We start from the raw sequence: 13,840 nt of genomic DNA, 5'->3' as shown, positions 1-13,840 counted from the left end.
ACACACACACACACACACACAGAGGAGAGGGGTGGGTGGTCTGTGTTATTTGTAATGACGATAATATCTTGATAATATTGTTTTCACAGCAATGTTATGTAATGGCAATGGTGCTCAGGACTAGGAAATAATAGTTGCCAACAACATAAATGACGCCATTTATGTCATTGTCAACCCACTAATGTTGTTCAGAAAACCTTTTTGTGATTCTTCGTAAAATTTCGGAAACAGTTTTGGACATATGAGGTGTCCACCCGACACAGAGATGATTTGTAGAATTGGCCTCAGGTCTTAATGGGTTAAACAAACAAATATAGATTAATATAGGAAATTAGGAATAATAAATAAAGAACTGTTTTAGGATTTGTTGAACACTGCATGTGTGTACTTATGCGTCTGCCTGTGTATGCAGCCTGCATGTATGTGTGTGTGTGTGTGTGTGTGTGTGTGTGTGCGTGCGTGCGTGCGAGCGTGTGTGTGTGTCCGTGTGTGTGTGTGTGTGTGTGTGCGTGTGCAAAAACATGCTGACTTGAAGGGTCAAAGGTCATATAAAATGCATGGATAAGCACATGCAGAATCAACACCACAGAACAAAACACAACAAAGCAGACCTGTACAAATGTATCCGTGTGTTTAAATGTGCGTATGACATGTATGCTGTTTTGGGGGGAAAAAAACATATAATAAATAATTCATAATAAGTTATTGAAAAAACACGGCCCCTCACGTATTAACTAGGACAAGGACCAAGGATGTGTGTTTTGTGTATTTAGGAGAGATAACAACTCAATTGTGTAGACTTCTTGTAAATTAAGTAATTCAGATATTTAACTAATATTTAAATAATGTAACTCTTGAGAGAGTAAAATGAAACGGGTCCATTTGGTTTTATTTTACGCTCTCAAGAGTTAAAGGATCTATAAGGATCCATTTGGTTACCAACTCTCCATCATTTAGCTGGGGACCACCTGGAACCCCCTCAAAGACCACTGGTTGGAAACCACTGGTCTAACATGAAGTTACAATGGATAAATACTGAATCATGCAACTGAAAAACTGTCTTGGGGGGTGGGGGGGGGGGGGCGCTCACAAAAGCCTGAGCGGACGACAAAAATGACCCCAAACATGTTTTGAAAGTGAAACATATATCCCTTTAACCCATTCTGACCGGGCATCCATTTTGGTGTCAGCATCATGTTATGCTTTAGCTATTTAAAAATAGCAGATCTACAAGCTCATATCGCGCCACCGAGTGGCGCGATACGAGCTTGTAGGTCTGCTATTTTTGAAAAATCGAAGAGCGACTGACATTTTTAGAATCTGATCTCAGGTCAGAATGGGTTCATCAGACCAGTGTGTGTCCCAGTGGAAACCTCGTATGGATCTGATCTCAGGTCAGAATGGGTTAATTGAGGGATACAGGTGTACAGGTGTGCGGCAGCTAGGTGCAGGTGTGTGACAGACAGGACAGCTATACCTCAACGGTTACCTCGTTAGCCAGCAACATACGGGCATACTGAGCGACCAGCAGGAGAGAGTCCACAGTACACACAGTCAACATGTGTAATGACATCAGGTATCAACAACAACAACAACTACAGACATTATGCATAGCACATTTTAAAAGAACACAAATAAATAAATAGCCCTGTAGCCGCGATTCCCAACCTGTGGGTCGAGGTTCACTGGTGGGCTGTGAATTGTGGTGATATTGGACGTGGGCCTAAAATATGATGTAAATAGGTTTTCAATGTATTCAGTCCCGGGATGCAGGGATGGTCTTTTAGATGAGTCCCAGGGACATTTTATGAGTCCCACTTCAACGACGTTATAGGAGTCATATTTTGCCATTTTTACAAATTGCAGCATTTAACTCCCATTTCAATGGTTATAATGTGGTTATATTCATGTAGACAACAGAAGAAGAAATGATTATTATAACTAAAGCTAGCAAAATAAACTGATCGAGTGAGTCCATGCATCTCTGAGATGTAGTGTTGCGTTTGACTGCAAAGTTCTATTTAGTTTTAGTCACATTTAGTCACCTGGATTTTTTTTTGTGTTTTAGTCGACTAAATCTACAGTTGATTTAGTCTACTAAAATGTATTTTGGCAGGCCTTGATGGCGTTGTCATGGCTGATTTTACACTTGCTGAGAATAGCTGATCTACAAGGTCACAGTCACAACGCATCGCAGCGCAACACGCTGTGAGCTTGTAGATCGGCTATTTTCAGCATGAAAACAAGCAGAAAATGACTTGTCTTTTAGTTCTACTGGAACTCTTCTCCACTCCACACATTTTAGTCTAGTTTTTATTTGTTGACAAAATTGTCAACAAATTAGTTTTTATTTAGTTTTAGTTTTCCTCAGTGTAAAACGGTATTTTTCGTCATAGTTTTAGTTGACGAAATCAACACTACTTAGATGCAACTTTGTGAAAAATGAATAAGCTTTTGCTGTCCTCCTCATGAATAATTGAAATTCAGCGGTGATGTTTGTTTACGGGTTGGGTCGTTTCAATCTTTCTGGTTTAACCACGCCACGCGACCCGACCCAGAAATGGAAAGCGGCCGTTGTCTCTGCCTCACCTTTAATGAAATACGCGTGCCGTTGTTCTTGATTTGTGGTACAAGACAACTTTGTGCATTCATTACATTTTCAGTGGCAGTTCCACACGGAACTTGAAATGTGGCATTTCTCCACCGTTTAAAAATAAATAGAAGTTACTAACTGTATTAGAAAGGGGAACACAGGGTGATGTAATCTTCCTAAACGACGGCGTCATCATCACTGAAACCCCCTGCTGTTCTGATTTCACTTTCACTCCCACATCCCCGTTAAGACTGGGAAAACCCCGGCACTGTCAAATCCCCGGACTCACTCAGACTCTGAGTCTGAGTGTGCTAGTGGAAACTAACAGACCCGTAATATTGTGTTCCCACTTTTAATACAGTATTATGTTTAATACCTAGTAACCTTTGCATTAGTTAGCTAGTACAATAGTACAGCTAGTCACAACAAGGTGACCTAACTGTAAGAGGGAAAATAAATACACATTCTACTGTGTCTTCATGGTTGTCGTTGAACAGGAAAGAGTTAAAATGCCACTCAGGACATTACAGACAGGATCCTGCCCTATCGGCCACATGACATGATTTACAGCGAGATCAACATTTCTCTCTCCTCTATTTCTAACTCCCCTCTGTCTCTGCGCCTGTCTCTCTCTCTCTCTCTGTTCTACCTCTGTCTGTCTGTCTGTCTGTCTGTCTGTCTGTCTGTCTGTCTGTCTGTCTGTCTGTCTGTCTCTCTCTCTCTCTCTCTCTCTGCCTCTCTCCCCTCTTTTCCTTTCATTCCCTTCACCAGGTGTTCATGATTGGTATACTTACACTGTTGTCCTCCAAGTTCTCCTTCTTCTTCACCTTGTGTGTCTCATAGTCCTCCATCAGTGTCTGCATGTAGTTCTTGGCCCGCGAGCCGCTGGAGTCCTCGCTGCCGGCGTCAGACAGCGTCCCCTCGGAGGTGGACGGGGAGACGGGCGGTGCGTGGCCGACCTTCTCGATCTTCCCTGGAGGTCACAGAGAACACGTAGCGTTCAGTGGAGTCACCTTGCAGTTGTTACAAGTTGTGTTTTCTCTCTAAAGTGATGCATACTGCAGTGAGCTGATTTTTGTATTATTTAACCACCGACCCAGCGCCCCCTATTCTGGGGGAGCATTCGTCGGGAAATAGCCAATCGACAAGCTTGTGTGATTGTCGATTGGCTGTTGCCAACAGATTTGCTGTAGAAGGAAACAAGGGCAGACCAAGGATAGAGCCAAGGATAGAGCCAACTCAGGTCCATTTTAGAGGGTTTAAGTCAGTGGTTTTCAACCTTTTTAATATCAAGGCCCATTATTTATTCAGCATTTGATCCACAGAACACCATTTGATGAGATTTTGACACACAATGCTGTTAGCAAACATCGATCAAAATAACAATTCTTCTACATTCTCTAATTGTGTAGACTTCTTGTAAATTATGTAATGCAGATATTAAACAATGATGTAACTCTTGAGAGCGTAAATTGAATCCAAAATCCATTTGGTTTCATTTTACGCTCTCAAGTCTATAAGGTTTCATTTTCATTTTTGTGCAATATAAATAAAATTCATTATTATCCCATTCTGACCGGGCACCCATTTTGGTGTTAGCATCATGTTATGCTTTAGCTATTGAAAAATAGCAGATCTACAAGCTCATATCGCGCCACCGAGTGGCGCGATACGAGCTTGTAGGTCTGCTATTTTTGAATAATCGAAGAACGACTGACATTTTTTGAATCTGATCTCAGGTCAGAATGGGTTCATCAGACCAGTGTGTGTCCAGTGGAAACCTCATATGAATCTGATCTCAGGTCAGAATGGGTTATTATTATTATAAGGGTCCATTTGATTACCAACTCTCCATCATTTAGCTGGGGACGACCTGGAACGCCCTCGAGGACCACTGGTTGAAAACCACTGGTTTAAGTAACTATACTGTTCGAGGAAACTCACCTGGCGCTGTTCTGGCCGTCAGGGTGAGCCGTGCCGGCAGGCTGTTGCTCTTCACCTTGTCCGCCGCCGACATGGCGTTCGGCCGCATCATCGGCGCCGTCGTCCGCCTGGCTCCTCCGCCCGCCACGCTGTGACGCACGGCTCCTCCGCCCGCCGCGCTGTGACGCACGGTGATGACGGGCTGCGCGTCCCTCTCCTTCTTAAGCTCCTCCTCCCTCTGTTGCGCCGCTCGGATCTCCTCCTCGATCATGGACAGGGTGCGCTGCTTCCTGGAGCGGAGGCGGAACGGCCCGCTGGCGACGGCGGCGGCCCCCTCCGCCGCCTCGGGGCCGCGCGGCGCCGCCGCCGTGCTGCGCAGCTCGGCCGCCTCCGAGTACTTGCTGAAGTAGCTGAACTCGGGCCGCTCCGGACTCGGGGGAGACGGGGACCGGTAGACGGGGGTCGGCCGGGGAACGGGGGCCGACACTGGCTCCGGGGGTCCGGGGGCCGGGGTGGAGGCGGCGAGCGCCCTGGCGTAGGAGGACTGGATCTTGATCCTGGGTCCCCCGTCTCTGGGTCTCTGCTGCTGCGGAGGAGGAGGAGGGGAGACGGCCTGGGTCTGTGGAGGAGACCGGCGCTCCTCCTCCTCCTCCCGCAGGGAGACTGAGGAACCTTCCTGGGACGTCTCCAGGACCTCCGCCGGGCCGTCGGGCCGAGGGGAGGGGTGTGGCGGCGGGACCGGGCTGGAGGACAACGCGGGGGAGGAAAAGGCAGGCGCCGGGCTGACGGACAGAGGCGAGATCTCGGAGGGAGAGGAGGCGGCCGACGGGTGCCAGCGGTCTCCGTTCTGCGCCGCCAGGGCATTCTGGATGGCGTCGTGCACCAGGACGCCGGCGTGGTACTCCAGGTCCTCTTCCGTGGGACTGCTGCTGCTGCGGGGCTGGGGGGTAGGCGGCGACACGGGAGTGAGGGGCAGCGGCGTGGGGGGCAGAGAGGCACCGCTGTCGGAGATGTTGTCCAGGCTGAAGATGGTGGTGTCCTGAGAGGAGGAGGCGACAGTTAGTCAAACTAATCGATTGAATGGATTATTATTATATTATTAAAAATTACACTCAGGTTAAGTGAGGGGCGCCCACTGTGGCTGCCACACGACGTCACTGCTTAAAGCAAACATAACTAGACCTCAGTACTAGTAGGCAGGCTGGTCAGCGGGGTTCCCCCGACAGCACCCAACCGTAAAATAAAACGTGCTTCTCGATTATTGCAAAAACATGTATGGGTAGAATAATGGTTAGTGGATAGTTGCTGCCTTACCTGAGAGCGCAGAGACAGCTCGTCCAGTCCCGAGTCAGACTCCTCCGGGTGGAAGGAAGCGTACGATTGGCTCCTGCCTTCCTCGTCGTCGCGCAGGATGGTCATCACGGCGCGCGCACACGTGAACTCTCCTCCGATGCCCTCGTCCTCGCCGGCCTCCGCCGACAGGTCCCCTGGGCCCGGGCCGGCCCTGGCGGCGCCACCGTGTTTGGAGAAGGGCTTGGCAGAGTAGATCTGAGGCGTCACGTCTCTCTTTGAAGACCCGGCCAGGAGGAACTGCTTCCTGGCAGCCGTGAAGTCGATCTGTTCCTCCATGATGTCCTCCTTCCTGGTCAGCTCTGGGTCGAAGGTCACTACTGTCGGGTGTTCTGACACCTGGAGCTGTGATCGGTTGGATATTGGGGAGGAAAAAAGGGATGAAAAAGGAATAAGACATGCACATCCCCCATCGAGGCTTTCTCAATTTACATGGGTATGGCTTTGGAACCCTTAACACATTGTATGCCCAGGACGTCTTTATAATCACCCCCTGTGGTGTCCAAGACGTCTGGTTTTTGTGAATTTATTTTATTTTAATGTATTTGTTTGTGTGTGTGTGTGTGTGTGTGTGTGTGTGTGTGTGTGTGTGTGTGTGTGTGTGTGTGTGTGTGCTTTTACCTGTGAAAATGTGTAGGGCTGGCTTTGTTTATGTTGTTTTCTCTCCTGGTATTTTCTGTGGGATTCAAGTTTTTCTGGATCCAGTTGATCTTCCAGAGGGACCTTCAATCAATAAATCAATCAATTAATCAATCCATCAAACAAACCCACCCACCCACCCATGTCATCTTTCTTTCTATCTAGCTAGCTATCATATCATATCAGTCAAACAACCAGCCGATTGTAATATTCAATTAAAGGATATGGGAGTAGATCTGAAACTGGTATGGTAGAGACCAATGGTTTAGAAAGACGTCCATCCTACGATAATTAAGCAAAGCTCTGACCTCAAAATAATTCTGTCTATCCTGCCCCGTTCTCCTCAGTGGCTGGAGCAATTGAGTCTGAATTTGCACACGGCCATTGATCATTAGCATTATGCACACAATAACGACGCCCCTCTTTCACTTTGCCAAAATGTAAGCAGTTTTTTAGCGTTTTTATGGAGTTCAGGCTATGGGACTTATTGTCGACATGGTTAAACATCCTTGCAAGCTATGGCATATCAAAACTGCCCATGCGTAGAGGTACTGTTGCCGTTGAGGCTGAGTGCACACCTGGCTCAAATATCTCCATTATGCAACTATAAAGTACCATGTTGCATTGTTGTTGTTGGTTAATAATGGATAAATGTTTCTTTGTTACTTCAACATTTAACACAATTTTACATACATTGTGGGTGGTCGTAATGGTAATGAATATGCTATTGAATATATTAAAAGGGCTCCTTGGGGCCAAAAAGGTTTGGGACTATTGCTGTACAGCACATAACCCAATGTCTGTTAATACTTTGACTGCACACATCCCCGGATATAGACTATAACTAAAAGTCTGCAAATACTTTGACTGGTCACATCCCGGGTAACGCGACCTCAACAAAATGAAAAAAAGAAAATAATACATTGCACCTGAATGGTGCTAATAGTTGCTGCTACTACTACTTTGTTTAGGGGTGTTCAGCAATACAAATGCAATGCATGTACACAGCACATACTAACAGCACATAATAACCCAAATACGCCGGACGGGTATGGACTAGTCTCAATAAAATGAACATTGCAAAAGCTACCTACCTCCTGAGGTGGGTTCCACCAGCGCTGGGCACCCACAGGGTTCTTCTTGACTGCTTGGTCTTTGATGAGCTCCTGACGTTCACGTTCCAACTCATGAACCTGGAGAAGGATATAAACAGTTTATCTCCTTGTTTCACTCGGTATATCACAGCTTAAAGAAGTAGTTCATCCAAATGACATATCCTCCTCCTACTGTACCTCCTACTGTACATGGAAACCTCTGTCATCAAAACCTGTCCTTAAAACCTGTCTGTTCTGCCAGATTCTCCTCAGTTTCGGCTGGATCTGAATTTACACATTGGCCATTAGCATGTATGCACCAAATTACGACGCCCGTTTTCCACTTTCCCAAAATGTGAGCTAGCTAATGGGATATAAAACAGGGTTATTTTCCAGGGTCGCGGGTTGCTTTTTTGTGGGCTTGTTAAGAATTCGGTGGCTTGTTTTGAAAATCGAACAAGCCAACATTTCTTTGATGTATATACTATAAATTCCCATTGGTTTGGGCGAGTGTGAATCACATTGAGTGACAGAATCGGTCTGGTGTCTCGATTTATTTAGCCCTGGTGTAATAGTATAATAGTCCTTATTATAGACATACATAGTATTTATAATGATAAATGCATCAAATATTTTTTATTACGATTATATGGCCATATTATTAGACATTGTTTTGGCTTATTTTCCAATGGGAGATTTGGCTTTATTTCTCTCACAAGAGTTGGCTTGTTTTTGGAGGTGGGTTGGCTTAATTATCTCACAAGAGTTGGCTTGTTTTTGGCTTGTTTTTGGAGGTGAGTTGGCTTATTTCTCTCACAAGAGTTGGCAACACTGATATCAAACTGAGCGCAGACCTGGCTCACAGCTTAGCTGTTAGCTAGCTTAGGACTTTCATTTAGGAGCTGTAGCATAGGCTATTACAGCTCAATTAGCCAACCTAAAAATATTTCAGATAGATCTGAAATATTTTTTAGGTTGGCTAATGATTGATAGCAGACATACAAGATCACAACGCGTCACGCCGCGCTGCTAGCTTGGACATCTGTAACTTTTTAATACTTAATAGGAAAATCTTGAAAGTTTGAGAGCTGCCGACGTAGAAGGCATTCATTCGTATCTTCTGTATAGGTTTACCTCTTCGGTTGGCCGTGTCCTCCTCACCCGGACCTCCGACTCCTCTCCGGGGGTGAAGAGCTTTGCGGGTCTCCTCTCCTCCTGGAACGCCCTCAGTTCAAAGCGCGGACCGCCCCGCCCCGCGTCCTCCTGTGGCCGCAGACAGAGAATGTTAGAGGGTTAGCGGCTGACATTTCTGAAAAGGGCGAGAATAGACGATCTCCAAGCTGTGTGTGAGCTTGGAGCTGGACTGGCTGGAGTGTGGACTTCTACACAGAGGACAATTCTTTCAACATAAAATGCTGCATTCAAAGAGACAAGTTCGGGAGGGTTGAAAAGGCATTTTCCTTGAATGCTGCATTCATGTATGGCTCTTCACCCTAGTAAAAGTTGCATTCATGGTCTGGAGAGAGGGCGGTTGAAAGGGCAGCTCAAGCCCCCTTTGATGCAGTGTTGATTTTAGTTTTAGTCTCTTGAATAGTTTTCATTTAGTTTTAGTCATATTTCAGTCACGTGGAATGCCTTAGTGTTACTACAATGTATCAAAATCAACGGTACTTTGATGTGTGTGTGACTGTGACGTGCACATGCCTGCTGCGGCGCGGTGTGTCCATTGGTCCTCAGGGCGGCGTCTTCCTGGCCGAGGAACGTGGTTTGTCTCTGGCCCTCCACGGTGACCGGCGCATGATTGGCCAGAGGAGAGGAGGCGGAGACGTGGACGGAAGGGGAGGTCCCATCGATGCTGATGAAGCCTTTGTTTGGCTCTGAGGGGGAGGAGCTCCCATTGGTGGGTGTGTCTGAGGCCGCGTCCAAAACCTGGTCCAGGTAGCGGATCTCCTGGAAATGAAGATGAATACAGGCAGACATTGTATCAAAAGCTCATAATGCAATGGTAATGACGCAGTGCGATATTGTAGATCTGCTCATTTCATTTCTGGCGAAGATGGTTTAGCGTTGAGAAAAATAAACTATATTATTGCGGAGGTAGAAACCTTGTACATGGCCCACAATGGAAGCAAGCCCCCGCCCGGGTTTTTTTTATGTTATCCTTTTAGCATAGCCTTTGACTGTAAGGTCTGTATTGTTTAACAAGATTGTTAAAAATAGCAGATATACCGGCCCGGGCGGCTGGTGTAGCCATCTGGGAACCTATAGAGCGTCGCAGTCCTGCCCCCTACCAGGGCCCAGGAAATTATTCTCCGTTCATTTTCCCCATAGACATCAAAAAGTATTTATTGAAAGGTTTTATGACATTCATTTTCATTTCTTTTTCTTTTTTCTTTTAGGTTTTATGACCTCAATTACACCCAAAAAACCTGAACTTTGAACATTCAGTGGATTTTCTGTGGTCTGAAGTTTTCTTTGGTTTTTTTTGGGCCTTTTGAGCTACAATGAAAACAGGCAACACAGTGAAACAGTGACATCTGCTGGCAAATCCCATTGACATATATGGGATTTGCAGTAAGTGATGTCACTTACTGCCGGCAAATCAGAGCACCTGTTTGAGCCAGAAAACCCCAGATCACAGAAAATCTACTGAATGTTAAAAGTTCATGTTTTTTGGGTGCAATTGAGATTAGAAAACCTAAAAAAAACAAGAACAATTCCAAAACCTTTTTTTTAATGTCACAATCCCTTTAAAGACGTTTACGCCACGGACAAATTAATTACAAAGAAGAAAACTCTTTTTTTGTTGTTTTTCTTCTTTGTAATTATTTGTTTGGTCCAAAATATTGTGTTTGTTGTCATGAGTTGTCACGACTCGAGTTGGCCTTGTCCGCGGCAAAAAAATACTTTTTGAAATGTCTATGGGAAAAATGCATTGGGAATCATTTCCTGGGCCTGGCGTCGTCAAGAAAGGGGGCGGGACTGCGACCCTCTATAGGGCTGGTAATGACAGCGTGTCGCAGGTTTGAGTCCTGATCCCGATGATTCCCCCCCATCTCTCTCCCTGTTTCCTGTCAGACTACTGTAATCTATCAATAAAGGCAAAAAGCCCAGAAAATATGTTTACAAAAATAAATATACAAGCTCACATCTGATTTAGAAGGCCTTTGTAGAATAGAATAGGCCTCGGGTCTTGATGGGAGAAACACCACCGAAAGACAAGAAAAGAAAACCCTACTGACCTGTGCCACCTCGTTGTCTGGGTTCTCTAGTTTCATTCTGTCGCTGCTGTGGAGGCCATGTTGGATCTGTGGGCTCTCCAACTCCATGCTGTGGAGGCCATGTTGGATCTGTGGGCTCTCCAACTCCATGCTGTGGAGGCCATGTTGGATCTGTGGGCTCTCCAGCTCCATGGTGGCTGCAGGGCCGTCACTAATGATGCTCACAGACTCCTGGAAACTGACACTCTTCAGGGCTCGCTCTCTGGGCGGCGGGTCACTGACATCCTGGGCTGCGTGCCACGCTTTCTGCTCCGCACGCACACACACACACACACACACACACACACACACACACACACACAGCAGAACAAAGGTTTTCCAGGTTAGCGATTTTAAATAAGATAATCAATTTAGGAAAAATAGCTAAACCAGCCGATCTACAAGCTCACCCGCTTTGCAATGGACACGTGTTGTGTGCTGGAGAATAGTCTATTTTTTCCCCCATTTGTTGCATGACATTGTTGTACAACAAATGATAAAAGAGTGGTTATCATCAGACTAATCGATTTAGTCAAAAATACATGCTTCTTGATCCATGAATCGAACTAAAAGATGATTGACAGTTGCAGTCCCATGATATTATATGAAAGAAAAGCCCAGAATATGGAGTTGTAAGGTTTTCAGTCGGTTGGAACAGAATAATCACAAGATGAGTGTCCATGTGTTGAGAAATAGACGTTACATACCCTCCTCCTCCTCCCCTCTCTCTTCCTCACATACACACAAATGCTAATCCTTGTCTGTCTGCATTGCAGTACTGGGCCAGTCAAGCCTCTCCTGCACCAGTGTGACCAGTACTGATTCCCACCACTGGGTGACACCATTTCACCTACAACTCGTTAACCACAAACCAGGCCAGCCTCTGTGATGAAACCTGGCTACTATACAGTAAAGCCACGCACAGCCTCAGACAGAGTAACAATTGACATTGTTTACTGGCATGAATGTGTGCATTTAATTGCACTAATTACAAGTCAGCATTATGTGGCCTGGTTGTCAGGTTAGAATGACAGAAAATGTGACCTTCTAGTCCAGTGGAACTATTAGCAAGTACAATTTACAATTTAGGCATTTAGCAGACGCTCTTAATCCAGAGCGACTTACATTAAGCAAGAACAAAAAGCATGGGAATACATCACATAAAAGCATTTATCAAGTGTGCAAGTGTGTTGGACATATACTTCTAAAATGGTATAACTAACTAGTTACTGCATGACGTGCTTAACCTTTATCTGCTTGTACAGGTCTGTGTAAGGACATACCCAGTAGATATGCAGTACTTGTGGTACCATTGTCACTGCTTTATCAGATGCTGTATGCCCAATGATAGTAGATGCAACTGTAGTACAACTAACTGGAGTACAACTAATCTACATGGTAGCATGTTTTATTGTGAAGATTATACATGTCATACTCTAGTCTATTCCTTTGAGATCCATACCATTGTTATGCACTGTATGTACTTAATAAACTTCAGAACAATCAGAACTTGTGTGATAGTTGCGTGGTGTCATCTTGTTCTCCGAGCTCGCCACTCAACTGAATCATCACTCAATCGACACCCTTAATTAGAGCAAACCTCTTAGGACCCCATCAGGGGGAGCTACACAGTCACAACCCTTTACAAAAGAAGCTTTGAAGCTTTGAAAATAAGTATAGTAGTTACACTACACATTACTTATGAAAGTATCTAGTGTAGCTACTTTGAACCAACATTGTTGGTTACACGTATGTGTCTGAGGACAATGGACATGTTATGACATTGAGTCATTGAATAAAACATACGACTGGGTAGAATTTACAAATGGTTGAGGATAGAGCATTCTCTCTTTGTGATGACTAACTCCACTCAAAACACATCTGTCGTGTTATCTGATGCGACACTTAAAATAATAGTGATGTAGCTTGTGTTAACTACCAAGGCCGATTCTACAAATTCCTTCAAAATCAATAGAGGTGAGAAGAACTTTCTTCTCACCCTATTTTTCAAAAATGTTCAAAAATAGCAGATGTACAAGTTAGCAGTGCGGCACGAAGTGATACACTGTGAGCTTGTATATCTGTTATTTTTGCATAGCTAGTAACAATACAATCTAAAAAGACACAGATGCTTTCCCGGTATAAATGGCTACCCAGCTAAATAAAATAGAAAAATGAATAGAGGAAGGACTTCAAAGCTATATAATGCTGAAAGTAATGAACAAGCTACTGGAAAATAGAGTTCTCCTAGCAGCATAATGTGTTGGAACGCAGAGCTAGGACAGAGAGAGAGAGAGAAGGAACAAACTGTGTTATGGAAAGGAAACATTTGAGAAGGAAGTGAGGATGTATTTTTAGTTTTTACAAACCTCTGCTTTATGCATTGTAGCATATGACATTACTAGGGGTGTAACGATACATTTTACATCATATTACTGTACAGGTTTGAGTTTCATTAGCCAGATTTAATCACTTTCAACATGTCCCAATTTTGGGACTGTGAATATATATTTATATGTTTTTCTTCTTGTTTCCCCCCTTTAAAATTAGAAGATCTACAAGCTCACAGCGTGTTGCAACGCAATTCAGTCGCTTTACTGCGATTGTCATGATGATGTGGGTCAAGTAGTACAGGCCATTATTGTTGTACGTATCATATGTCTTATTTTATGTTGATCTGTATGCATTGTGTTGTTTGTCAGTGAGTGATTTTGCACTGTTCTGTCCATAGTCCATTTGTACAGCCAGTTAAATGAACACTCGAGATTTCACAGCGTACCAATAGGAAGTGGAACAAAATGGGCTCTAATAATGGCATGGCTTATTGAATGACTTCATCGGCATACTATGGTGTGAGACCATATTTGGGCACCTTTGTGTCTAACCTTAATGTCTAACGGGTCATACTCTGAAAAATGGGACCCAGTGCCTCCCTGCTTGGCACTCAGCATCAAGGGTTGGACTGGGGGTAAGTGCCTGCG

The 13,840-nt window shown here is 44.8% G+C and overlaps 1 protein-coding gene across 1 annotated transcript in view; it reads right to left on the bottom strand.

The window, feature by feature from the left end:
• Positions 1 to 13,840, bottom strand: part of palm2akap2 (PALM2 and AKAP2 fusion) — a 121,929-nt gene that overhangs the window by 4,341 nt on the left and 103,748 nt on the right. The window contains exons 9-16 of the mRNA XM_083793638.1: positions 10,842 to 11,126; positions 9,304 to 9,549; positions 8,734 to 8,862; positions 7,600 to 7,698; positions 6,488 to 6,589; positions 5,831 to 6,211; positions 4,538 to 5,555; positions 3,388 to 3,566 (exon numbers count right to left, since the gene is read on the bottom strand). Coding sequence (XP_083649764.1) covers positions 3,388 to 3,566; positions 4,538 to 5,555; positions 5,831 to 6,211; positions 6,488 to 6,589; positions 7,600 to 7,698; positions 8,734 to 8,862; positions 9,304 to 9,549; positions 10,842 to 11,126 — 2,439 coding nt within the window. The remainder of the gene's footprint in view (positions 1 to 3,387; positions 3,567 to 4,537; positions 5,556 to 5,830; positions 6,212 to 6,487; positions 6,590 to 7,599; positions 7,699 to 8,733; positions 8,863 to 9,303; positions 9,550 to 10,841; positions 11,127 to 13,840) is intronic.

The sequence above is a fragment of the Protomyctophum parallelum genome (genome assembly GCF_964188405.1).
Source record: "Protomyctophum parallelum genome assembly, chromosome: 21".
Lineage (NCBI taxonomy): Eukaryota > Metazoa > Chordata > Actinopteri > Myctophiformes > Myctophidae > Protomyctophum > Protomyctophum parallelum.
The sequence above is the reverse complement of the archived record's forward strand: the minus strand, read 5'-3'. Positions and strand labels throughout refer to the sequence as shown.